The sequence below is a fragment of the Opisthocomus hoazin genome, unplaced genomic scaffold (assembly GCF_030867145.1).
Source record: "Opisthocomus hoazin isolate bOpiHoa1 unplaced genomic scaffold, bOpiHoa1.hap1 HAP1_SCAFFOLD_209, whole genome shotgun sequence".
NCBI classification, from domain to species: Eukaryota; Metazoa; Chordata; class Aves; order Opisthocomiformes; family Opisthocomidae; genus Opisthocomus; species Opisthocomus hoazin.
The window spans coordinates 9780-34909 of NW_027448750.1; the positions used below are offsets into that span (position 1 = coordinate 9780).

At 64.6% G+C, this 25130-nt stretch overlaps 1 protein-coding gene across 1 annotated transcript; it reads right to left on the minus strand.

The window, feature by feature from the left end:
- Nucleotides 1-1751: 1751 nt before the first annotated feature.
- RUSF1 (RUS family member 1) lies at nt 1752-24594 on the minus strand. The gene is given in 17 exon segments (XM_075411959.1): nt 1752-1966; nt 1968-1990; nt 2642-2699; nt 2701-2720; nt 6098-6259; nt 6443-6513; nt 8069-8126; nt 9459-9685; nt 11527-11597; nt 12984-13085; nt 14403-14508; nt 14763-14795; nt 18058-18103; nt 21927-22041; nt 22885-22962; nt 23884-24078; nt 24472-24594. Coding segments are annotated over 17 exon segments (1581 nt in total). The 3' UTR covers nt 1752-1873.
- Between the last annotated feature and the right edge of the window lie 536 nt (nt 24595-25130).

A 25130-nucleotide genomic window follows, 5' to 3' on the forward strand; every position in this document is an offset into this window, starting at 1 on the left:
AAATGCCCCAAAATTTCCCAAAACATCTCAAGTTTTCACCAAATTCCACCAAAATTCCTTATAATCATTCAAAATGCCCCAAATCCCCCCAAATTCTGCCAAAATGCCTCAAAATCCTTCAAAATGGCCCAGAATCACCCCAAAAACTCAAGTTCTCTTCAAATGCCCCAAAATTTGCCCAAATGGCTCAAAATCCCCCAAATTCATTTCAAACGCCCAAAATTCTACCAAAATCGCTTGAAATCCTTCAAAATGCCCCAAATCCCCCCAAATTCTGCCAAAATGTCTCAAAATCCTTCAAAATGACCCGAAATCCCCCAAATCCCATTCAAACGTCCCAAATTTTGCCAAAATGGTTCAAAATACCCCGAATTCCACCAGAATTTCTTAAAATCCATCAAAATACCCCAAACCCTGCCAAAATGCCTCAAAATCTCCCCAAACGACCCAAATTCCTCTCAGCTGATCGAAATTTCACCAAAATGCCTTAAAAATCCCCAAAATTCCCTAAAATAACCCCAAATTCCGCTCAAATGCCCCAATTTTCACCAAAATGCCTCAAAATATTTGAAAATGCCCCAAAGTCCTTCAAAATGCCCCAAATCCCCCCAAATTCTGCCAAAATGCCTCAAAATCTCCCCAAAGAACACAAATTCCTTTTGAGGGACCCAAATTTCACCAAAATGCCTTAAAATTCCCCCAAATTCCCTAAAACTTCCTCCAAATTCCCTTCAAATACCTCAAATTCGCCAAAACGCCTCAAAATGCCCCAAAAAGATCCCAAAATGGCCAAATTCCCTTCAAATGCCCCAAATTTTGTCAAAAATGCCCCCAAATCCCCAAAATTCCTCTCAAATGCCCCAAATTCCACCAAAATGCCTTAAAATTCCCCAAAATTCCCTAAAATAACCCCAAACTCCGCTCAAATACCCCAAATTCATGAATGCCCCAAAATGCCCCCAAAACTCCCAAACTCCCTTCAAATGCCCCCAATTTTGCCAAAACTGCCCCAAATCCCCCAAATTCATTTCCACTTCCCCAAAATTTCCCAAAATGCCTTGAAATTCTTCAAAATACCCCCAAATCCCCCCAAATTCTGCCAATTTGGCTAAAAATCTCCCCAAATGACCCAAATTCCTCTCGACTGACCCAAATTTCGCCAAAATGCCTTGAAACTCCTCAAAATTCCCTAAAATTTCCCCAAATTTCTCTCAAATACCCCAAATTCCACAAAAACGCCTTAAAATCCATCAAAACACCCCAAATCCCCCCAAATTCTGCCAAATTGCCTCAAAATGCCCCAAATGCCCCGAATTCTTCTCAACTGGCCGAAATTTCACCAAAATGCTTTAGAATTCCCCAAAATACCACTCAAATGCACCAAATTCCACCAAAAATGCCCCAAAATTCTGCCAAAATGCCTCAAAGTCTCCCCAAATGACCCAAATTCCTCTCAACTGACACAGATTTCCCCAAAATGCCTTAAAATTCACCAAAATTCCCTAGTTTCCCCAAAATTCCCTAAAATTTCCCCAAAATTCCCTAAAATTTCCCCAAAATTCTGCTCATATACCCAAAACTTCACCAAAATTCCTCCAATTTCCTCCAAATTCCTGTCAAATGCCCCAAATTTTGCCAAAACGCCTCAGACCCCCCCCAAACGCCCCAAATTCTGCCCAAACGCCCCCAAATCCCCGCCAAACGCCCCAAATTTCACCAAAATCCCCCCAAAATGACCCCAAAACGCCTCGTTCTGAAACTCCACATTTTTAGCAACGTCCCCAAATCGGCGCTTTTGGCCCCGCCGTCGAAAACCGGTCTTTTCGCCCCTCCCCCGCCCGCTTCGGGCCGATCCGGCGCTGGGCGGAGCCGCTCAGCGGGGGCGGGGCTCGTCCTTGGAGGCCCCGCCCCCCGGCCCCGCCCACTCGAGCTGCCATTCGTCGAGGGCCAGGAGGTGTCGCTGCGTCCTCCCACCCGGCGGCTTCCAGCCCTGCGGGGGGGGCGGGGACGGCACGCGTGACGTCACGTGACGCTGCGTGTGACATCACGACGGGGCGGGGGCGGGGCCACGCCGCGACGCGGTGTGATGTCACGGGGAGGCGCCGCGACACGGGGGGGGGACACGGGGAGGGGGGCACGGGGTGGACACGCGACGACACGCGATGACACGCGACGACATGTGACAGCCCGGGGGAAAAGGGGGGGCTGGGAGGATCTGGGGGCGTGGCCCAAGCACCGACACGCGATAACACGCGACGACATGTGACAAAACATGACGACATGTGTCGACATGCGATGACACTCCCCAGCCCCGACATGTGATAACATGTGATAACACGTGATAACACGCGACACCACGTGACGGCCTGGAGGAAAAGGGGGGGCTGGAGGATCTGGGGGCGTGGCCCAAGCACCGACACATGACAGCACATGACGACATGTGACGACATGTGACAAAACATGACGACACGCGTCAACACGTGACGACACGCGATGACATGTGATGACCCGGAGGAAAAGGGGGGGCTGGGAGGATCTGGGGGGGCGCGACCCCAGCCCCAACACGCGATAACCCGCGATAACCCGCGACAACACGCGACAACACGCGACAACACGCGACAACACGCGTGACGCCACGCACCGCGCAGGAAGGCGGGGCCCAGCGTGCGCCACAGGCGGGAGCTCTCGGCCACGGACCCCCCAGGGCACCGCCCCCGGCGCTGGGGGAGGGGGGGGCACCCCGTTACCCCCCCGGACCCCCCAAAATTTGCCCCCCAGGGACCCCGGATTTGACCCCCCGGACCCCAAAATCACCCCCAGGGACCCCCCAACCCCCCCTAGGGACCCCCCAACCCCCCCCCCAAATCACCCCCAGGGACCCCCCCCAACCCCCTCCAGGGGACACCCCCCCCCCAAAAGGACCCCAGGGGACCCCCAATCTCCACCCAGGGATCTCCAAATCCCCTCCAGGGGCCCCCCCCAAACACCCATAGGGACCCCCGAAAGGACCCCAGGGACCCCCAAACAGACCCAGGGACCCCCAACAGGACCCCAGGGACCCCCAAACCCCTCTAGGGACCCCCAAAAGGACCCCAGGGCCCCCCAAAAACCCCTCTAGGGACCCCCACCCCCCCCCCATGGACCCCCAATCTCCACCCAGGGCCCCCCCCAAACCCCCCTAGGGACCACCCAAACCCCCTCTAGGGACCCCCAAATCCCCCTCCAGGGCCCCTCGCTAACCTCCCTTGGGACCCCCAAAAGGACCCCAGGGACCCCCAAACCCCTCTAGGGACCCCCAACCCCCCCAAGGACGCCCAAAACCACCCAGGGCCCCCCCCAACCCCCCCTAGGGACCCCCAACCCCCCCAAGGATGCCCAAACCCCACCCAGGGACCACCCAGTCTCCACCCAGGGCCCCCCCAACCCCCCTAGGGACCCCCAAACCCCCTCTAGGGACCCCCAAATCCCCTCCAGGGCCCTCGCTATCCTCCCTCGGGACCCCCAAAAGGACCCCAGGGACCCCCAAACCCCTCTAGGGACCCCCAACGCCCCCAAGGATGCCCAAACCCCCACCCAGGGGACCACCCAGTCTCCACCCAGGGCCCCCCCCAACCCCCCTAGGGACCCCCAAAAGGACCCCAGGGCACCCCAACCCCCCCCCACAGAAAACACCCCAGGGACCCCCAAACCCCCCTAGGGACGCCCAAACCCCCCCTAGGGACCCCACACCCCCCCAAGGACGCCCCAAAACCCACCCAGGGACCCCCAACCCCCCCTAGGACGCCCAAAACCCCACCCAGGGACCACCCAGTCTCCACCCAGGGACCACCCAGTCTCCACCCAGGGCCCCTCCCAACCCCCTCTAGGGACCCCCAAAAGGACCCCAGGGCACCCACAACCCCCCCCCTAGAAACACCCCAAGGACCCCCCAAAACCCCCCTAGGGACCCCCCAACCCCCCAAGGACACCCAAAACCCACCCAGGGCCCCCCCAAATCCCTTATGGACCCCCAAAAGGACCCCAGGGCCCCCAAAACCCCCTCTAGGGACCCCCACCACCCCCCCCCAGGGATGCCCAATCTCCACCCAGGGCCCCCCCAAACCCCCCTCTAGGGACCCCCCAAATCCCCTCAAGGGCCCTCGCTAACCTCCCTCGGGACCCCCAGGAGGACCCCAGGGACCCCCCAAACCCCCCCCAGAAAACACCCCAGGGACCCCCAAAAGGACCCTAGGGCACCCCAAACCCCTCTAGGGACCCCCAACCCCCCCGCCAGGGACCCCCCAAACCCCCCTAGGGACACCCAAAAGGACCCCAGGGACCCCCAAACCCCCCCCAGAAACACCCCAGGGACCCCCAAAACCCCCCCTAGGAGCCCCCCAAACCCCCCCCAGGGATGCCCAAAAACCCCCAGGGACCCCCAACCCCCCCCCCAGAAACACCCCAGGGACCCCCCAAACCCCCCTAGGGACCCCCAAAACTCCCCTAGGGACCCCCACCCCCCCCAGGGACCCCCCAATCTCCACCCAGGGACCCCCCATATCCCCTCCAGGGCCTCCGCAAACCCCCCTAGGGACACCCAAAAGGACCCCAGGGCACCCCCAATCCCCCCTCAGAAACACCCCAGGGACCCCCAAAACCCCCCCTAGGGACACCCAAAAGGAACCCAGGGCCCCCAAACCCCCCCCCCAGAAACACCCCAGGGTCCCCCCAAATCCCCCTAGGGACCCCCAAAAGGAATCCAGTGCCCCCCAAAACCCCCCCACAAAACGACCCCAGGGACCCCCAAACCCCTCTAGGGACCCCCACAAAGGACCCCAGGGCCCCCAAAACCCCTCTAGGGACCCCCAACCCCCCCAAGGATGCCCAAAAACCCACCCAGGGCCCCCCTCAACCCCCCCTAGGGACCCCCAACCCTCCCAAGGACGCCCAAAACCCCACCCAGGGCCCCCCCAACCCCCCCCTAGGGACCCACCAACCCCCCCAAGGATGCCCAAACCCCACCCAGGGGACCACCCAGTCTCCACCCAGGGCCCCCCCCAACCCCCTAGGGACCCCCAAAAGGACCCCAGGGCACCCCAACCCCCCCCCAGAAACACCCCCAGGGACCCCCAAACCCCCCCTAGGGACCCCCAACCCCCCTAAGGACACCCAAAAACCCACCCAGGGACCCCCAACCCCCCCCTAGGACGCCCAAACCCCACCCAGGGACCCCCAACCCCCCCTAGGACGCCCAAACCCCACCCAGGACCACCCAGTCTCCACCCAGGGCCCCTCCAACCCCCTCTAGGGGACCCCCAAAAGGACCCCAGGGCACCCCAACCCCCCCCTAGAAACACCCAAGGACCCCCCAAAACCCCCCTAGGGACCCCCAACCCCCCCAAGGACACCCAAAACCCACCCAGGGGCCCCCCCCAAATCCCCTTATGGACCCCAAAAGGACCCCAGGGCCCCCAAAACCCCTCTAGGGACCCCCCACCCCCCCCCCAGGGATGCCCAATCTCCACCCCAGGGGCCCCCCCCAAACCCCCTCTAGGGACCCCCCAAATCCCCTCAAGGCCCTCGCTAACCTCCCCTCGGGACCCCCAGGAGGACCCCAGGGACCCCCAAACCCCCCCAGAAACACCCCAGGGACCCCCAAACCCCCCTAGGGACACCCAAAAGGAACCCAGGGCCCCCAAACCCCCCCCCAGAAACACCTCAGGGCCCCCCCAAATCCCCCTAGGGACCCCCAAAAGGAATCCAGTGCCCCCAAAACCCCCCCAAAACGACCCCAGGGACCCCCAAACCCCTCTAGGGACACCCAAAAGGACCCCAGGCCCCCAAAACCCCCTCTAGGGACCCCCAACCCCCCCCCCCCATGGACCCCCAATCTCCACCCAGGGCCCCCCCAAACCCCCCTAGGGACCCCAAAAGGACCCCAGGGACCCCCAAACCCCCCTAGGGACCCCCGAACCCCCATAGGGACCCCCCAAAACCCCCCTAGGGACCCCCAACCCCCCCTAGGACGCCCAAACCCCACCCATCCCCACCCAGGGACCGCCCCCCCCCCCCCCCCCCGGGCCCCCCCGAAGGACGCGAGCCCCCCCTGGTGGCTCACGGCAGCGTCGCAGGCGCTGCTGGAGGGGGCGCAGGGCAGCACCCATGGGTGCCCCCGGGGGGAGGTCGGGCCCCAGCAGCTCCTCCAGCAGCAGGGCCTGGGCGCAGGCTCGCAGGGGGGCGTCGGGGGGGGCCCCCCGCCGCAGCCCCACCCCCACCCAGCCTGAAAGTTGGGGGGGGGGGGGGTGTCACCCAGGCGCCTGGGTCCTTCCCGGGGGTCTGGGGCCGCTCCGGGCACCCAGGGACCCCCCCCGCCGGGGGGTTTAGGACCACCCTAGGCAGATGGGTGCCCCCCACCCCTATATGGGGGTGTCCCCCCCCCTCCCCCCCCCCGGGGGGTCCCCACCTTCCGAGGGGCGGAGCACGATGACGTAATCTTCGGCGCCGCATTCCAGCGCCTTCTTCAATTCGGCTTCGCTGGGGGGGGGGGGGGTAAGGGTGGGGGGCCCCCCCCAAACTTTGGGGTCCCCCCCCGGGTCCCCCCAGGCCCCCCTCGAATTCCTGGGTCCCCCCCCTCCCAAGCTTTGGGGTCCCCCCAGGTTCCCCCCCCGGATGCCTGGGTCCCCCCCCCGCCCCCCCCACTGTGGGGCTCCCCCCAGGGTCCCCCCCAAACTCTGGGGTCCCCCCCGGGTCCCCCCCCAACCCCTGGGTCCACCCCCCAAGCTCTGGGGTCCCCCCTAGGGTCCCCCCCCAGACACCTGGGACCCCCCCCAGACACCTGGGTCGCCCTCCAAGCTCTGGGTCCCCCCCCCCAAACTCTGGGGTCCCCCCGGGGTCCCCCCAGGCCCCCCTCGAATTCCTGGGTCCTCCCCCTCCCAAGCTTTGGGTCCCCCCAGGTTCCCCCCCCAGATGTCTGGGTGTCCCCCCCCCCAAATTGTGGGGTTCCCCCCAGGGTCCCCCCCAAACTCTGGGGTCCCCCCCCGGGTACCCCCCCCCCAAATTCCGGGGTCACCCCGGACGCCTGGGTCCCCCCTTGGGTCCCCCCACAACCCCTGGGTCCCCCCCCCCAGACACCTGGGATCCCCCCCAAACTCTGGGGTCCCCCCGGGGTCCCCCCAGGTCCCCCCCAACCCCTGGGTCCCCCCCCCAGACATCTGGGACCCCCCCTTGGGTGCCCCCCCCCAGCTCCTGAGTCCCCCCCAAACTCCTGGGTCCCCCCCCAAGCTCTAGGGTCCCCCCTGGGACCCCCCCCAACTCCTGGGACCCCCCTTGGGTGCCCCCCCCCCAACTCCTGGGTCCCCCCCAAGCTCTGGGTTCCCCCCGGGGTCCCCCCAGGTCCCCCCTGAACTCCTGGGTCCCCCCCCCAGACACCTGGGACCCCCCCAAACTCCTGGGTCCCCCCCCAAGCTCTGGGGTCCCCCCTAGGGTCCCCCCCCAGACACCTGGGACCCCCCCCCAAGCTCTGGGCCCCCCCCCCCCCAAACTCTGGGGTCCCCTCGGGGTCCCCCCAGGTCCCCCCCGAACTCCTGGGTCCCCCCCCCCAAGCTCTGGGGTCCCCCCTGGGTCCCCTCCCCGACACCAGGGTCCCCCCTTGGGTGCCCCCCCAAACTCTGGGGTCCCCCCCCGGGTACCCCCCCCCCAAATGCCAGGGTCCCCCCCAGACACCAGGGTCCCCCCTGGGTCCCCCCCCGTCACCTGGGACCCCCCTTGGGTGCCCCCCCCCCAACTCCTGGGTCCCCCCCAAACTCCTGGGTCCCCTCCCAAGCTCTGGGGTCCCCCCCCTGGGTGCCCCCCCCCAACTCCTGGGTCCCCCCCCCAAGCTCTGGGACCCCCGTTGGGTGCCCCCCCCCAACTCCTGGGTCCCCCCCAAACTCCTGGGTCCCCCCCCAAGCTCTGGGGTCCCCCCTGGGTGCCCCCCCCGAATTCCTGGGTCCCCCCCAGATGCCTGGGACCCCCCAGGGTCCCCCCCCAAGCTCTGGGGTCCCCCCTGGGTCCCCCCCAGACGCCCGGGACCCCCCCGGGACCCCCCCACCTCTGGACCAGCCGGTGCAGGGGGGCACCCAGGTGCAGGGTGAGGCGGGTGCTGAAGCCTGCGGTGACGGCGGTGACGTCATCGTCGGGGCGATGACGTCATCATCGGGGCGGTGACGTCATCGGGGCGGCAGGGTGAGGCGGGGGAGGGGATGGGCGCGGGGCGGTGGGTGATGGGGGGGCACTGGGGGACACTGGGGGGGGGGTGATGGGGTGGGTGGGTGACACTGGGTGACACTGGGTGACACTGGGTGACACTGGGGGACACTGGGGGACACTGGGGGACACTGGGTGGCACTGGGGGACACTGGGTGACCCCAGGGGTGACACTGGGTGACACTGGGGGACACTGGGTGACACTGGGGGTGACACTGGGTGACACTGGGGGACACTGGGTGACACTGGGGGACACTGGGGGTGACACTGGGTGGCACTGGGGGTGACACCGGGTGGCACTGGGTGGCACTGGGTGACACTGGGTGACCCCAGGGGTGACACTGGGGGACACTGGGTGACACTGGGTGACACTGGGTGACCCCAGGGGTGACACTGGGTGACACTGGGTGGCACTGGGTGACACTGGGTGACACTGGGGGACACTGGGTGACACTGGGTGACACTGGGTGACCCCAGGGGTGACACTGGGTGACACTGGGTGGCACTGGGTGACACTGGGTGACACTGGGGGTGACACTGGGTGACACTGGGTGACACTGGGGGACACTGGGTGACACTGGGGGTGACACTGGGTGACACTGGGGGACACTGGGTGACACTGGGGGACACTGGGGGTGACACTGGGTGGCACTGGGGGTGACACCGGGTGGCACTGGGTGGCACTGGGTGACACTGGGTGACCCCAGGGGTGACACTGGGGGACACTGGGTGACACTGGGTGACACTGGGTGACCCCAGGGGTGACACTGGGTGACACTGGGTGGCACTGGGTGACACTGGGTGACACTGGGGGACACTGGGTGACACTGGGTGACACTGGGTGACCCCAGGGGTGACACTGGGTGACACTGGGTGGCACTGGGTGACACTGGGTGACACTGGGGGTGACACTGGGTGACACTGGGTGACACTGGGGGACACTGGGTGACACTGGGGGTGACACTGGGTGACACTGGGGGACACTGGGTGACACTGGGGGACACTGGGGGTGACACTGGGTGGCACTGGGGGTGACACCGGGTGGCACTGGGTGGCACTGGGTGACACTGGGTGACCCCAGGGGTGACACTGGGGGACACTGGGTGACACTGGGTGACACTGGGTGACCCCAGGGGTGACACTGGGTGACACTGGGTGGCACTGGGGGACACTGGGTGACACTGGGGGTGACACTGGGTGGCACTGGGTGACACTGGGGGGGGCGGGGGGCTCACCGGGCAGCAGCGGCTCGCGGGGGTTGACGTCGTCAGGCCCGGGCACAGCGATGACCCCGCCCCCTGCGGCCCAGGCCCCGCCCCCCGCGGCCCCGCCCCTCAAGGCCCCGCCCAGCGCCAGGCGGAGGCGGGGCCTGTTGAGGGTCGGGAGCCGCAGGGCCCCCAGCGCCCCCAGGTTGGCCCCCAGGTGGGTCCCCAGCAGCAGCACCACCGCCCCCCCCGTCAGCCTGGGGGGGCCCCAACTCCCGTCAGCCCCCGGGGGGACCCCGAAACCCGGGGGGACCCCAAAACCCGGGGGGGACCCCAAAACCAGGGGGGGACCCCAAAACCCGGGGGGGACCCCAAAACCCCGGGGGGGACCCGAAGACCCCCCCCCCAGACCCCTAAATCCCCCCCAGAACTCCCATGAGCACCCGGGGGGGGGCCCCCAAAACTCCCATCAGCCCCCGGGGGGGACCCCGAAACCCGGGGGGGACCCCAAAACCCCGGGGGGGACCCCAAAACCCCCCCACCCAGGGGGGGCCCCAAACCCCCCCCCCCAGACCCCCAAATCCCCCCCAGAACTCCCATGAGCACCCGGGGGGGGGCCCCCAAAACTCCCATCAGCCCCCGGGGGGGACCCCAAAACCCGGGGGGGACCCCAAGACCCCCCCGACCCAGGGGGACCCCAAACCCCCCCCCCCCAGACCCCTAAATCCCCCCCAGAGCTCCCATGAGCACCCGGGGGGGGCCCCCGAACTCCCATCAGCCCCCGGGGGGGACCCCAAAACCCCGGGGGGGACCCCAAGACCCCCCCCACCCAGGGGGGACCCCAAGCCCCCCCCCCAGACCCCTAAATCCCCCCCAGAACTCCCATGAGCACCCGGGGGGGGGCCCAAAACTCCCATCAGCCCCCGGGGGGGACCCCAAAACCCCGGGGGGGACCCCAAAACCCGGGGGGGACCCCAAAACCCCACCCACCCAGGGGGGGCCCCAAAACCCCCCCCCCAGACCCCCGGGGGACCCCCAAATCCCCCCCGAACTCCCATGAGCACCCGGGGGGGGGGGCCCAAAACTCCCATCAGCCCCCGGGGGGGACCCCAAAACCCCGGGGGGGACCCCAAGGACCCCCCCCACCCAGGGGGGACCCCACACCCCCCCCAGACCCCCCCCCTGGACCCCCCAAACCCGCCCTGGAGCTCCCCCCTCCCCAAGCCCCGCCCCTCCATTGAGAAACCCACCCATAAAGCCCCGCCCCCCCGCTGGAACAGCCCCGCCCCGCCGAGGCCGCGCCCCCCTCGCTGACGGGCCACGCCCCCTTCCCCAAAGCCCCGCCTTGCCCCGCCCCCGGACTCCTGAGGCCACGCCCCCTTCCCTTAAGGTCACGCCCCTCCGCGCCAATTTTAGGAGGCCACGCCCACTCCTCGCCGAAAGACCCCGCCCCCTCCCACAGGCCCCACCCCTTTTGGGGCCCACCTCCCTTCCCCGAGGCCACGCCCCCCTTTTCTCCCCAGAGCTTCCCTCCAAGGCCCCGCCCTTTTCCGGAGGCCCCGCCCACTCGCAGTGACCACGCCCCCTCCCAGAGGCCACACCCCCAACCCGCCCTACCTCCCTCTCCCTAAAGGCTTCTCAGAGACCACACCCCCTTTTCCAGGCCACACCCCCTTCCCCAACCACACCCCCTTTCCAGGCCCCCCTTCCCCAGAGGCCACACCCCCTCCCCCAGAGGCCACGCCCCCTCCCAGAGGCCACGCCCCCAACCCACCCTACCCCTCTCCCCCTAAAGGCTCCCCAGAGGCCACATCCCTTTCCCGAGGCCACACCCCTTCCCCAGACCCCGCCCCCTTCCTCAGGCCCCGCCCCCTTTCCCTGACCACACCCCCTTCCACATAGGCCACGCCCCCTCCCTGAGGCCACGCCCCCAACCCACCCTACCCCCCTCTCCCTAAAGGCTCCCAGAGGCCACATCCCTCTCCCGAGGCCACACCCCTTCCCCAGACCCCGCCCCCTTTCCGAAGCCCCGCCCCCTCTCCCCAGGCCCCGCCCCCTCCCAGGCCCCGCCCCCTTCCCGGCATGCCCCGGGGCTCACCCCGGCCGCCCCTCCAGCAGCGGCAGCAGCAGCAGCGCCAGCAGCAGCCCCGCCACGTTCACCAGCGTCTCCTGCCCAGTCCCCACCAGTACGGCACCAGTAACACCAGTAACCCCGCCCCCACCCCCCCCCCAGTGCGCCCAGTCCCTCCCAGTGGCCCCCAGTCCCCTCCCAGTCCTCTCCCAGTACTCCCAGTCCAGCCCAGTTGCCCTCAAGCTCCTCCCCATTATCCCCAGTCCCCTCCCAGTACGACCCTGTTGTCATCCCAGTTCAGACCAGTTGCCCTCCCAGTGCTCCCACTCCAGCCCAGTTGCTCTCCAGCCCCTCCCCCTTGCCCCCAGTCCCCTCCCAGTGCTCCCAGTCCAGCCCAGTTGCCCTCCCAGTCCCTCCTAGTCCAGCCCAGTTGCCCTCCCAGTGCTCCCAGTCCAGCCCACTTGCCCTCCCAGTCCCCTCCCAGTGCTCCCAGTCCAGCCAGTTGCCCTCCAGCACCTCACCCATCACCCCCAGTCCCTCCCAGTCCAGCCCAGTTGCCATCCCAGTGCTCCAGTCCAGCCCACTTGCCCTCCCAGTGCCCTCCCAGTGCTCCCAGTCCAGCCCACTTGCCCTCCCAGTGCCCTCCCAGTGCTCCCAGTCCAGCCCAGCTGCCCTCCCAGTCCCTCCCAGTCCAGCCCATTTACCCTCCCAGTGCCCTCCCAGTGCTCCCAGTCCAGCCCACTTGCCCTCCAGTCCCTCCCCATCACCCCCAGTCCCTCCCAGTCCAGCCCAGTTGACCTCCAGCACCTCCCCATCACCCCCAGTGCCTCCCAGTCCAGCCCAGTTGCCCTCCAAGTCCCTCCCAGTCCAGCCCATTTACCCTCCCAGTGCCCTCCCAGTGCTCCCAGTCCAGCCCAGTTGCCCTCCCAGTGCTCCCAGTCCAGCCCACTTGCCCTCCCAGTGCCCTCCCAGTGCTCCCAGTCCAGCCCACTTGCCCTCCAGTGCCCTCCAGTGCTCCCAGTCCAGCCCACTTGCCCTCCCAGTCCCTCCCAGTCCAGCCAGTTGACCTCCAGCACCTCCCCATCACCCCCAGTGCCTCCCAGTCCAGCCCAGTTGCCCTCCAAGTCCCTCCCAGTCCAGCCCATTTACCCTCCCAGTGCCCTCCCAGTGCTCCCAGTCCAGCCCAGTTGCCCTCCCAGTGCTCCCAGTCCAGCCCACTTGCCCTCCCAGTCCCCTCCCAGTGCTCCCAGTCCAGCCAGCTGCCCTCCAGCCCCTCCCCATCACCCCAGTGCCTCCCAGTCTAGCCCAGTTGCCCTCCCAGTCCCCTCCCAGTGCCTCCCAGTCCAGCCCAGTTGCCCTCCCAGTGCTCCCAGTCCAGCCCAGTTGCCCTCCCAGTCCCTCCCAGTCCAGCCCAGCCGCCCTCCCAGCCCCTCCCCTCCCCCGCCGGCCCCTCCCAGTCCCTCCCAGTGCTCCCAGTTGCCCACCTGGCTGCTGTCCTTGGCGGCCACGTCGGCCACGTTGTCCCTGCGGGCCTGGTGCACGGCCAGCGCCGCCCGCGTGGCCCCGCCCGCCACGCCCACCACGCCCTGGGGGCGGGGCACCGCCTGGCCACGCCTCCCGGGGCCTCCCAGGGCCTCCCAGTGCCACCCTGGGGCCTCCTGTATCTCCCAGTAGCACCCCACGGCCTCCCAGTAGCACCCAGTGCCTCCCAGTATCACCCCAGGGCCTCCCAGTAAGTTCCAGGGCCTCCCAGTATCACCCCACGGCCTCCCAGTACCACCCCTGGGCCTCCCAGTACCACCCCGGGGCCTCCCAGTAAGTTCCAGGGCCTCCCAGTATCACCCCAGGGCCTCCCAGTACCACCCCAGGGGCCTCCCAGTAGCTCCCAGTGCCTCCCAGTATCACCCCAGGGCCTCCCAGTAGCACCCCAGGGCCTCCCAGTAGCACCCCGGGTCCTCCCAGTAGCTCCCAGTATCTCCCAGTAGCACCCCACGGCCTCCCAGTAGCACCCAGTGCCTCCCAGTATCACCCCAGGGCCTCCCAGTACCACCCCAGGGCCTCCCAGTAGCTCCCAGTATCTCCCAGTAGCACCCCAGGACCTCCCAGTATCACCCCAGGGCCTCCCAGTAAGTTCCAGGGCCTCCCAGTAGCACCCCAGGGCCTCCCAGTAGCACCCCGGGGCATCCCAGTAGCTCCCAGTATCTCCCAGTAGCACCCCACGGCCTCCCAGTACCACCCCAGGGCCTCCCAGTACCACCCCGGGGCCTCCCAGTATCACCCCAGGGCCTCCCAGTAAGTTCCAGGGCCTCCCAGTGCCACCCCGGGGCCTCCCAGTGCCTCCCAGTGCCACCCCGGGGCCTCCCAGTAGCTCCCAGTAGCACACCAGGGCCTCCCAGTACCACCCAGTGCCTCCCAGTATCACCCCGGGGCCTCCCAGTAAGTTCCAGGGCCTCCCAGTAGCACCCCGGGGCCTCCCAGTAGCACCCCAGGGCCTCCCAGTATCACCCCAGGGCCTCCCAGTAAGTTCCAGGGCCTCCCAGTACCACCCCAGGGCTCCCAGTAGCACCCCAGCGCCTCCCAGTATCATCCCGGGGCCTCCCAGTATCCCCCCAGTGCCTCCCAGTATCCCCCCAGTGCCTCCCAGTACCCCCCCCAGTATCCCCCCAGTGCCTCCCAGTATCCCCCCAGTACCTCCCAGTACCCTCCCAGTATCCCCCCAGTGCCTCCCAGTACCCCCCAGTGCCTCCCAGTATCCCCCCAGTACCCCCCAGTATCCCCCCAGTACCCCCCAGTATCCCCCCAGCATCCCCCAGCGCCCCCCCCACCCGCGCTGCCTCGCCCCCGCCCGCTGACGTCAGGCGCGGTGGGCGGGGCGGTGGGCGGGGCGGTGGGCGGGGCCTTGCCTTGGCGGCGGCCCCCAGCGTCAGGAGGGCGGGGCCGGCGCGCGGCCAGGCGGGCGCCAGCAGCTCCAGCACGAGCGCGACGTCATTCAGCACGTCCGCCGCCAGCCTGGGCGGGGCCTCGCGTCACGTGGGCGCCGGGGGCGGGGCCTCCCCGCCGGGGGCGGCGAGAGAGGCGCGGCGGGGGGGGGCGTGGCCTCGAGGGGGCGGGGCCTCCCCGCCGGGGGCGGCGAGAGAGGCGCGGCTGGGGGGGGCGTGGCCTCGAGGGGGCGGGGCCTCCCCGCCGGGGGCGGTGAGAGAGGCGCGGCGGCGGGGGGGGCGTGGCCTCGAGGGGGGCGGGGCCACGAGGGGGCGGGGACTCACCGCCACTGCTTGGCCTCGCAGTCCAGGCGGCTCCTGCGAGGGGGGGGGGGGATCCCAGTGCTCCAGTAAGGCCCAGTAGCTCCCAGTAAGGCCCGGTGATGCCTCCCAGTCAACCCCCCGCTCCTCCCAGTAACTCCCAGTAGCTCCCAGTGCTCCCACTGCTGCCTCCCAGTGCTCCCAGTCCCACCTCCCAGTGCATCCCAGTAAGTCCCAGTCCCACTTCCCAGTGCTCCCAGTAGCTCCCAGCAAGTCCCAGTGACTCCCACGAGCTCCCAGTCCCTCCCAGTGCCGCCCCCCAGTGCTCCCAGTGAGTCCCAGACCCTCCCAGTAGCTCCCAGTTCCACCTCCCAGTGCTCCCAGTGAGTCCCAGTCCCTCCCAGTAGCTCCCAGTTCCACCTCCCAGTGTTCCCAGTGCATCCCAGTAGCTCCCAGTAAGTCCCAGTGATTTCCATGAGCTCCCAGTAAGTCCCCGTGCCACCTCCCAGTGCTCCCAGTCCCTCCCATTGCCACCTCCCAGTGCTCCCAGTCCCTCCCAGTCCCATCCCAGTGCCACCTCCCAGTCCCTCCCAGTGCTCCCAGTCCCTCCCAGTGCCACCTCCCAGTCCCTCCCAGTCCCTCCCAGTGCTCCCAGTCCCTCCCATTGCCACCGTCCCAGTGCTCCCAGTCCCTCCCAGTCCCTCCCAGTCCCATCCCAGTGCCACCTCCCAGTCCCTCCCAGTGCTCCCAGTTCCACCTCCCAGTCCCTCCCAGTCCCTCCCAGTGCTCCCAGTGAGTCCCAGTTCCACCTCCCAGTGCATCCCAGTGCCACCTCCCAGTGAGTCCCAGTCCCTCCCAGTGCCGCCTCCCAGTGCTCCCAGTAAGTCCCAGTGCCGCCTCCCAGTCCTCCCAGTGCTCCCAGTCCCTCCCAGTGCCGCCTCCCAGTCCCTCCCAGTGAGTCCCAGTTCCACCTCCCAGTCCCTCCCAGTGCTCCCAGTCCCTCCTCCCAGTCCCTCCCAGTCCCTCCCAGTGAGTCCCAGTTTCACCTCCCAGTCCCTCCCAGTCCCTCCCAGTGCTCCCAGTCCCTCCCAGTCCCTCCCAGTGCCGCCTCCCAGTCCCTCCCAGTGAGTCCCAGTTCCACCTCCCAGTCCCTCCCAGTGCCGCCTCCCACCCAGTCCCTCCCAGTCCCATCCCAGTGCTCCCAGTCCCTCCCAGTCCCTCCCAGTGCCCCCAGTGCCACCTCCCAGTCCCCCCAGTCCCTCCCAGTCCCTCCCAGTGCTGCCTCCCAGTCCCTCCCAGTCCCCCCAGTCCCTCCCAGTCCCATCCCAGTCCCCCCAGTCCCTCCCAGTGCTCCCAGTCCCTCCCAGTCCCATCCCAGTGCTCCCAGTCCCTCCCAGTCCCCCCAGTCCCTCCCAGTGCCACCTCCCAGTGCTCCCAGTCCCTCCCAGTGCCACCTCCCAGTCCCTCCCAGTCCCCCCAGTCCCTCCCAGTGCTCCCAGTCCCTCCCAGTCCCCCCAGTGCTCCCAGTCCCTCCCAGTGCTCCCAGTCCCTCCCAGTGCCGCCTCCCAGTCCCTCCCAGTGCCCACCCTTCCAGTCCCTCCCAGTCCCTCCCAGTGCTCCCAGTCCCTCCCAGTGCCCCCAGTGCCACCTCCCAGTCCCTCCCAGTGCTCCCAGTCCCTCCCAGTGCCCCCAGTGCCGCCTCCCAGTCCCCCCAGTGCTCCCAGTCCCTCCCAGTGCCTCCAGTGCCACCTCCCAGTCCCCCCAGTCCCTCCCAGTCCCTCCCAGTGCTCCCAGTCCCTCCCAGTCCCTCCCAGTGCCGCCTCCCAGTCCCTCCCAGTCCCCCCAGTCCCTCCCAGTCCCCCCAGTGCTCCCAGTCCCATCCCAGTGCTCCCAGTCCCATCCCAGTCCCTCCCAGTCCCCCCAGTCCCTCCCAGTGCTCCCAGTCCCTCCCAGTCCCTCCCAGTGCTCCCAGTCCCCCCAGTCCCCCCAGTGCTCCCAATCCCTCCCAGTGCTCCCAGTCCCATCCCAGTCCCCCCAGTCCCTCCCAGTGCTCCCAGTCCCCCCAGTCCCTCCCAGTCCCTCCCAGTGCCGCCTCCCAGTCCCTCCCAGTGCCTCCCAGTCCCCCCAGTCCCTCCCAGTCCCATCCCAGTCCCCCCAGTCCCTCCCAGTCCCATCCCAGTCCCCCCAGTCCCTCCCAGTGCTCCCAGTCCCTCCCAGTCCCTCCCAGTGCTCCCAGTCCCCCCCAGTCCCTCCCAGTCCCTCCCAGTGCCGCCTCCCAGTCCCTCCCAGTCCCCCCAGTCCCTCCCAGTCCCCCCAGTCCCTCCCAGTCCCATCCCAGTCCCTCCCAGTGCTCCCAGTCCCTCCCAGTCCCATCCCAGTGCCGCCTCCCAGTCCCTCGCAGTCCCCCCAGTCCCTCCCAGTGCTCCCAATCCCTCCCAGTGCCACCTCCCAGTGCTCCCAGTCCCTCCCAGTCCCTCCCAGTGCTCCCAGTCCCTCCCAGTTCCACCTCCCAGTGCTCCCAGTCCCTCCCAGTGCATCCCAGTCCCCCCAGTCCCTCCCAGTCCCATCCCAGTGCCTCCAGTCCCTCCCAGTGAGTCCCAGTTCCACCTCCCAGTCCCTCCCAGTCCCTCCCAGTGCTCCCAGTCCCTCCCAGTCCCATCCCAGTCCCTCCCAGTCCCCCCAGTCCCATCCCAGTGCCCCCAGTCCCTCCCAGTGCTCCCAGTGAGTCCCAGTTCCACCTCCCAGTCCCTCCCAGTCCCTCCCAGTTCCACCTCCCAGTCCCTCCCAGTCCCTCCCAGTGCTCCCAGTCCCATCCCAGTGCCCCCAGTCCCTCCCAGTGCTCCCAGTGAGTCCCAGTTCCACCTCCCAGTCCCTCCCAGTCCCTCCCAGTGCTCCCAGTCCCTCCCAGTCCCATCCCAGTCCCTCCCAGTCCCCCCAGTCCCATCCCAGTGCCCCCAGTCCCTCCCAGTGCTCCCAGTGAGTCCCAGTTCCACCTCCCAGTCCCTCCCAGTGCCACCTCCCAGTCCCATCCCAGTGCTCCCAGTCCCTCCCAGTCCCATCCCTGTGCCGCCTCCCAGTCCCTCCCAGTCCCTCCCAGTGCTCCCAGTCCCTCCCAGTGCTCCCAGTCCCATCCCAGTGCTCCCAGTGCTCCCAGTCCCTCCCAGTGCTCCCAGTCCCATCCCAGTCCCATCCCAGTCCCCCCAGTCCCTCCCAGTCCCTCCCAGTTCCACCTCCCAGTCCCTCCCAGTCCCCCCAGTGCCCCCCAGTCCCTCCCAGTCCCTCCCAGTCCCTCCCAGTCCCCCCCAGTGCCCGCGCTCACCCCTGGAGCCAGGCGAAGGCGACGCGCGTCACCATCCCCCCCCCGTCTGCAGGGGGCACCGCATTCGGGGTGAAAACCGGCGGGTTTGGGTCCGGGGGCGTTTGGGGTGAAAACGGGGATTTGGGGGTGAAAACGGGGGATTTTGGGTCCGGGGGATTCTGGGGTGAAAACAGGCAATTCTGGGTACAAAGTGTTTTGGGGTAAAAATGGGGGATTTTGGTCACCGGAGGAATTTTCGTTGAAATTGGTGGATTTTGGGTACAGAGGGGTTTTGGGGTGAAAATGGGGGATTTGGGGTCTGGGGGATTTTGGGGTGAAAATGGGGGATTTTGGGGATGAGGTGTTTTGGGTGAAAAAGGGGGATTTTGGGTACAGAGGCGTTTTGGGGTGAAAATGGGGGATTTGGGGCACGAGCTGTTTTGGGGTGAAATCAGGGGATTTTGGGTACAGAGGGGTTTTGGGGTGAAACTGGGGGATTTTGGGTCCGGAGGATTTTGGGGTGAAAATGGGGGATTTTGGGTCCGGGGGATTTTGGGGTGAAACTGGGGGATTTGGGGGATGAGGTGTTTTGGGGTGAAAAAGGGGGATTTTGGGTAAAGATGGATTTTGGAGTGAAACTGAAGGATTTTGGTCATGGGGGCATTTTGGGGTGAAAAAAGGGGATTTTGAGTCTGGGGGATTTTGGGGTGAAATGGAGGGATTTGGGGTCTGGAGAATTTTGGGGTGAAAAAGTGGGAATTTGGGTCCAGGGGATTTTGGGGTGAAAGTGAGGGATTTTGGGTCCAGAGCAGTTTTGGGGTAAACCGGGGGATTTTGGGTCTGGAAGGAATTTTGGGGTGAAAACGGAGGATTTTGGTCATGGGAGGATTTTGGGGTGAAACTGGGGGATTTTGGGGTCACAGATGGGTTTGGGGGGTCAAACTGGGGGATTTTTGGGGCAAAAAAGGGGCATTTTGGGGTCAAACTGGGGGATTTTGGGGTGAAAATGGGGATTTTTGAGGTCAAATTGGGAAATTTTGGGGTCAGACTGGGAAATTTTGGGGTGAAACCAGGACATTTTGGGGTCACACCAGGACGTTTTGGGGCCAAAACGGGCATTTTTGGGGTGCAAAGGGGATTCTGGGGTAAAATAGGAGGATTTTGGGGGTGCTGGAGCAGAATTTGGGGTGAAAAATGGGGATTTTGGGGATCCAGGTGGGATTTTGGGGTGAAAAATGGGGATTTTGGGTCAAACTGGGGAATTTTGGGGTGAAAAATGGGGATTTGAGGGTCAAACTGAGAGATTTTGGGGTGAAAAATGTGGATTTTTGGGTGAAAAATGTGGATTTTGGGGTGAAAAATGGGGATTTTTGGGTCAGACTGGGGTTTTGGGGGTGAAAAATGGGGATTTTGGGGTGAAAAATGGGGGATTTTGGGGTCGAACTGGGAAATTTTGGGCCAGAACTAGGGGATTTTGGGGCAAAAAATGGGGATTTTGGGGGTCAAACTGGGCCATTTTGGGGTGAAAAATGGGGATTTGAGGGTCAAACTGGGAGATTTTGGGGTGAAAAATGGGGATTTTGGGGTCACAGATGGGTCTGGGGGTCAAACTGGGGGATTTTTGGGGCAAAAAAGGGGGATTTTTGGGTCAAAGTGGGAGATTTTGAGGTGAAAATGGGGATTTTGGGGTCAAACTGGGGGATTTTGGGGTGAAAAGGGAGGTTCCTGGGGTCCAGGTGGGATTTTGGGGTGAAACAGGGGGGTTTTGGTGGCGCTGGAGCAGATTTTGGGGTGAAATGGGGAGATTTGGGGATTCTGAGGCACATTTTGGGGTGAAACTGGGACATTTTTGGGGTGAAAAATGGGGATTTTGGGGTCAAATTGGGGATTTTGGAGAGAAAAAGAGGGATTTTGGGTCACCAGAGCACATTTTGGGGTCAAACTGGGGGATTTTTGGGTCACACCAAGACATTTTGGGGTCAAACTGGGCATTTTTGGGGCCCAAATGAGATTTTGGGGTAAAATTGGGGGATTTTGGGGGTGCTGCAGCAGAATTTGGGGTGAAAATGGGGATTTTTGGGATCCAGGCAGGATTTTGGGGTGGAAAATGGGGATTTTTGGGTCAGACTGGGGGTTTTGGGGGTGAAAAGTGGGGATTTTGGGGTCAAACCAAGATATTTTGGGGTGAAAAATAGGGATTTTGGGGTCAAACTGGGGAATTTTGGGGTGAAAATGGGATTTTGGGGTGAAAATGGGGAATTTGGGGTCAAACTGGGGAATTTTGGGGTGAAAATGGGGATTTTGGGGTGAAAAATGGGGAATTTTGGGGTGAAAAATGGGGATTTTGGGGTCAAACTGGGGGATTTTGGGGTGAAAATGGGGATTTTGGGGTCGTCAGAGCACATTTTGGGGTCAAACTGGGAGATTTTGGGGTGAAAAATGGGGATTTTGGGGTCAAACTGGGCAGTTCTGGGGTTAAAAATGGGATTTTGGGGTCAAACTGGGAGATTTTGGGGTGAAAAATGGGGATTTTGGGGTCAAACTGGGCAGTTCTGGGGTTAAAAATGGGGATTTTGGGGTCAAACTTGGCCATTTTGGGGTGAAAATGGGGATTTTGGGGTGAAAATGGGGATTTTTGTGGTGAAAATGTGGATTTTGGGGTCGTCAGAGAATTTTTTGGGGTCAAACTGGGCCATTTTGGGGTGAAAAATTGGGATTTGAGGGTCAAACTGGGAGATTTTGGGGTGAAAATGGGGATTTTGGGGTGAAACTGGGGATTTTGGGGTCATCAGAGAATATTTTGGGGTCAAACTGGGCCATTTTGGGGTGAAAAATTGGGATTTGAGGGTCAAACTGGGGAATTTTGGGGTGAAAATGGGGATTTTGGGGTGAAAATGGGGATTTTTGGGGTCATCAGAGAATATTTTGGGGTTAAACTGGGCCATTTTGGGGTGAAAAATTGGGATTTGAGGGTCAAACTGGGAGATTTTGGGGTGAAAATGGGGATTTTGGGGTGAAAATGGGGATTTTTTGGGTGAAAATGGGGATTTTTGGAGTCAAACTGAGAGATTTTGGGGTGAAAAATGGGGATTTGGGGGTAAAAACTGGGGGATTTTGTGGCAAAAAATGGGGATTTTGGGGTCGAACTGGGAAATTTTGGGGTGAAAATGGGGATTTTGGGGTTGTCAGCATATTTTGGGGTCAAAGTGGGCCATTTTGGGTGAAAAATTGGGATTTGAGGGTCAAACTGGGAGATTCTGGGGTGAAAAATGGGGATTTTGGGGTCAAACTGGGCCATTTTGGGGTGAAAATGGGGATTTTGGGGTGAAAATGGGGATTTTTGTGGTGAAAATGGGGATTTTGGGGTCGTCAGAGAATATTTTGGGGTCAAACTGGGCCATTTTGGGGTGAAAAATTGGGATTTGAGGGTCAAACTGGGAGATTTTGGGGTGAAAATGGGGATTTTGGGGTGAAAATGGGGGATTTTGGGGTCAAACTGGGAGATTTTGGGGTGAAAAATGGGGATTTGGGGGTAAAACTGGGGGATTTTGTGGCAAAAAATGGGGATTTTGGGGTCGAACTGGGAAATTTTGGGGTGAAAATGGGGATTTTGGGGTTGTCAGCATATTTTGGGGTCAAAGTGGGCCATTTTGGGGTGAAAAATTGGGATTTGAGGGTCAAACTGGGAGATTCTGGGGTGAAAAATGGGGATTTTGGGGTCAAACTGGGCCATTTTGGGGTGAAAATGGGGATTTGGGGGTGAAAATGAGGATTTTTGGGGTGAAAAATGGGGATTTTGGGGGTGAAAATGGGGATTTCGGTGTGAAACTGGGGGATTTGGGGTCACCAGAGCACATTTTGGGGTGGAAGCGGGGCGTTTTGGCACTCACCGCGCAGCACCCAGGTCAGGGCGGCCCCGGTGACGGTGGCGGCTCCGTCCCCCACCCCCACGGCCTGGAGCACGGCGCGGGCGGCCAGCGCGCCCGCCAGGGTGCTGCACAGCGCCTGCCCAGTGCTCCCAGTTACTGCCCAGTTCATCCCAGTTACCCCTCGGTCAGCCCCTCACTCCCACACTGACTCCCAGTTACCTCCCAGTCCCCCCCAGTCCATCCCAGTACTCCCAGTTACATCCCAGTTACCCCTCGGTGAGCCCCCTCACTCCCACACTGACTCCCAGTTACATCCCAGTCCCCCCCCAGTAGCTCCCAGACACCTCCCAGTGCCTCCCAGTTACCTTCCGCTGACCCCCAGTTACATCCCAGTTACCCCCCAGTGACTCCTTCCCTTCTGCTCTCCCTCCCAGTTACCTCCCAGTCCCCCCCAGTCCCCTCCCAGTACTCCCCAGACACCTCCCAGTGCCTCCCCGTTACCCTCCACTGACCCCCAGTCCATCCCAGTACTCCCAGTTACATCCCAGTTACCCCCCAGTGAGCCCCTCACTCCCACCCTTTCTCCCAGTTACCTCCCAGTCCCCCCCAGTCCCCTCCCAGTACTCCCCAGACATCTCCCAGTGCCTCCCCGTTACCCTCCACTGACCCCCAGTCCATCCCAGTACTCCCAGTTACATCCCAGTTACCCCCCAGTGACTCCTTCCCTTCTGCTCTCCCTCCCAGTTACCTCCCAGTCCCCCCAGTAGCCCCCAAACACCTCCCAGTGGCTCCCACTTACCTTCCACTGACCCCCAGTCCTTCCCAGTCCCTCCCAGTTCCCTCCCAGTGGCTCCCAGTTCCCTCCCAGTCCTTCCCAGTGCCTCTGAATCTCCTCCCAGTGCCCTCCCAGTGCTCTTTCCCGCCCCCCCCAGTGCCCCCCGCCCCCCTCCCAGTGCCTCCCAGTGCTCCCCAGTCCCACCTGCAGCGCGTCCCAGCACTGGTACTGGAGGTAGTCGGGGCTGACGCTCTCGGGGTACCCCTGGGGCAGCAGCACCCGCTGGGGGGGGGGGCGAGGGGGGGGTCAGGGACCCCCAGGGACCCCCCAACCCCCCCAGGACCCCCAAAATCCCCCCCAGGACCCCAAAATTCCCCCCCAGGGACACCCCCCCCCCCCCCCAGGGATCCCATTTGCCCCCCCCCAGTCCCCCCAGAACCCCCCCCAAGACCCCCCCCCCCCAATATCTCCCCCACGACCCCAATAACCCCCCCCGGACCCCCCCAGGACCCCATTTGCCCTCCCCAGCCCCCCAATAACCCCCCTCGGACCCCCCCCAGACCCCAATAACCCCCCCGACCCCCCCCCCACGACCCATAACCCCCCCCCATGACCCCAATAACCCCCCCAGGACCCCCCGCAGCCCCCCAATAACCCCCCCCGGACCCCCCCACGACCCTTAAGACCCCCCAGGATCCCCCAGCTCCCCAGTAACCCCCCCGGGACCCCCATAACCCCCCCCCCTCCACCCCTTAAGCCCCCCAAGGACCTCAATAACCCCCCCTGGACCCCCCCCACGACCCCTTAAGACCCCCCCAGGGCCCCCCCGGACCCCCAAAACCCCCCAAACTCCCCCAGCACCCCAATAACCCCCCCCGGGACCCCCCCACGACCCCCTAACCCCCCCCCCGAACCCCAATAACCCCCCAGGACCCCCCTAGGACGCCCCCAGGACCCCTTAAGCCCCCCCCGGATCCCCCCAGGACCACTTAAGCCCCCCAATATCTTCCCCACGACCCCTTAAAACCCCCCCCCGGACCCCAATAACCCCGCCCGGACCCCTCCCCGACCCCCTAACCCCCCCGCGAACCCCAATAACCCCCCAGGACCCCCCTAGGACGCCCCACGATCCCCTAAGACCCCCCCCGGACCCCCCCCAAGACCTCAATAACCCCCCCCCCCCCCCAAGCTCCCCCCTCTCACGGCGACCGCGCGGCGCAGGCCCGAGGGGGGGGAGGCCCCGGGGGGAGGAGGCGCCGGAGCCCCCCCCGGTCCCCCCCCACGTAACGGGCGGCCTCGCGGGACCCCCCACAGCTCGCGGCAGAGCGGGGGGGGGGGCGGCGGCGTCCTCCGGCCTCTCCATCCCGTTCGCAACTCTATGGCCTCCGCGGGGACGCTCTAGGGCGGGAGGCCTCCAGGGCTCTATGGTTACAGGGGCGCTCTAGGACAGAGGGCCTCCAGGGCTCTATGGTTGCCAGAGTGCTGACGCGTCTCTATGGGTACAGGGCACGCTCTAGGACGGTAGGCCTCCAGGGCTCTATGGTTGCTAGCGTGCCCACGTGTCTCTATGGTTAAAGGGCACGCTCTAGGACGGAAGGCCTCCAGGGCTCTATGGTTGCCAGTGTACCCACGCGTCTCTATGGTTGCCAGTGTACCCACGGGTCTCTATGGTTACAGGGGGGCGCTCTAGGATGGAGGTCCGCGAGCTCTATGGGCTCCGTGGGACACTCTAGGACGGAAGGTCTCCAGGGCTCTATGGTTGCCAGCATGCCCACGCATCTCTATGGTTACAGGAGGCGCTCTAGGCCTTGTCCTGCAGTCTCTATGGTTACACGGCCTCTCTAGAGCCTCTTCCTCGCGTGTCTGTGGTTCAATGGGACGCTCTAGGCCTTCCCTGTCAGTTGTTATGGTCATGCAGACAGTCCGAGGCCTCTTCCCCACCTCTCTATGGTACCACGTGACGCTCTGGGCCCTCCCTCCTCAGTCTCTATTGTTACATGGCCTGTCTGGAGCCTCTTCCCCACCTCTCTATGGTTACAGGGGACGCTCTAGGCCCGTCCTCCTCAGTCTCTATGGTTACACAGCCTCTCCTGGAGCCTCTTCCCCACCTCTCCATAAATCTCTGGGCTGCTCTAGGCCCTCCCCCTCAGACTCTGTGGTCACGTGGCCTTTCTGGAGACCCTTCCCTGCCTCTCTATCATTACAGGGGACGCTCTAGGCCTTCCCTCCCCAGTCTCTATGGTAGGCCTTCCCTCCCCAGTCTCTATGGTTACACAGCCTCTCTAGGCATCCGCAGGATGCTCTAGGCCTCCCTCCCTTCCCTCTCTATGATCACGCGGCCCTTCTGGAGCCTCTTACCCACCTCTCTATGGTTCCACGGGACGCTCTAGGCCTTCCCCCTCAGACTCTACGGTCACAGGGCCTCTCTGGACCCCCTTCCCCCTGCATCT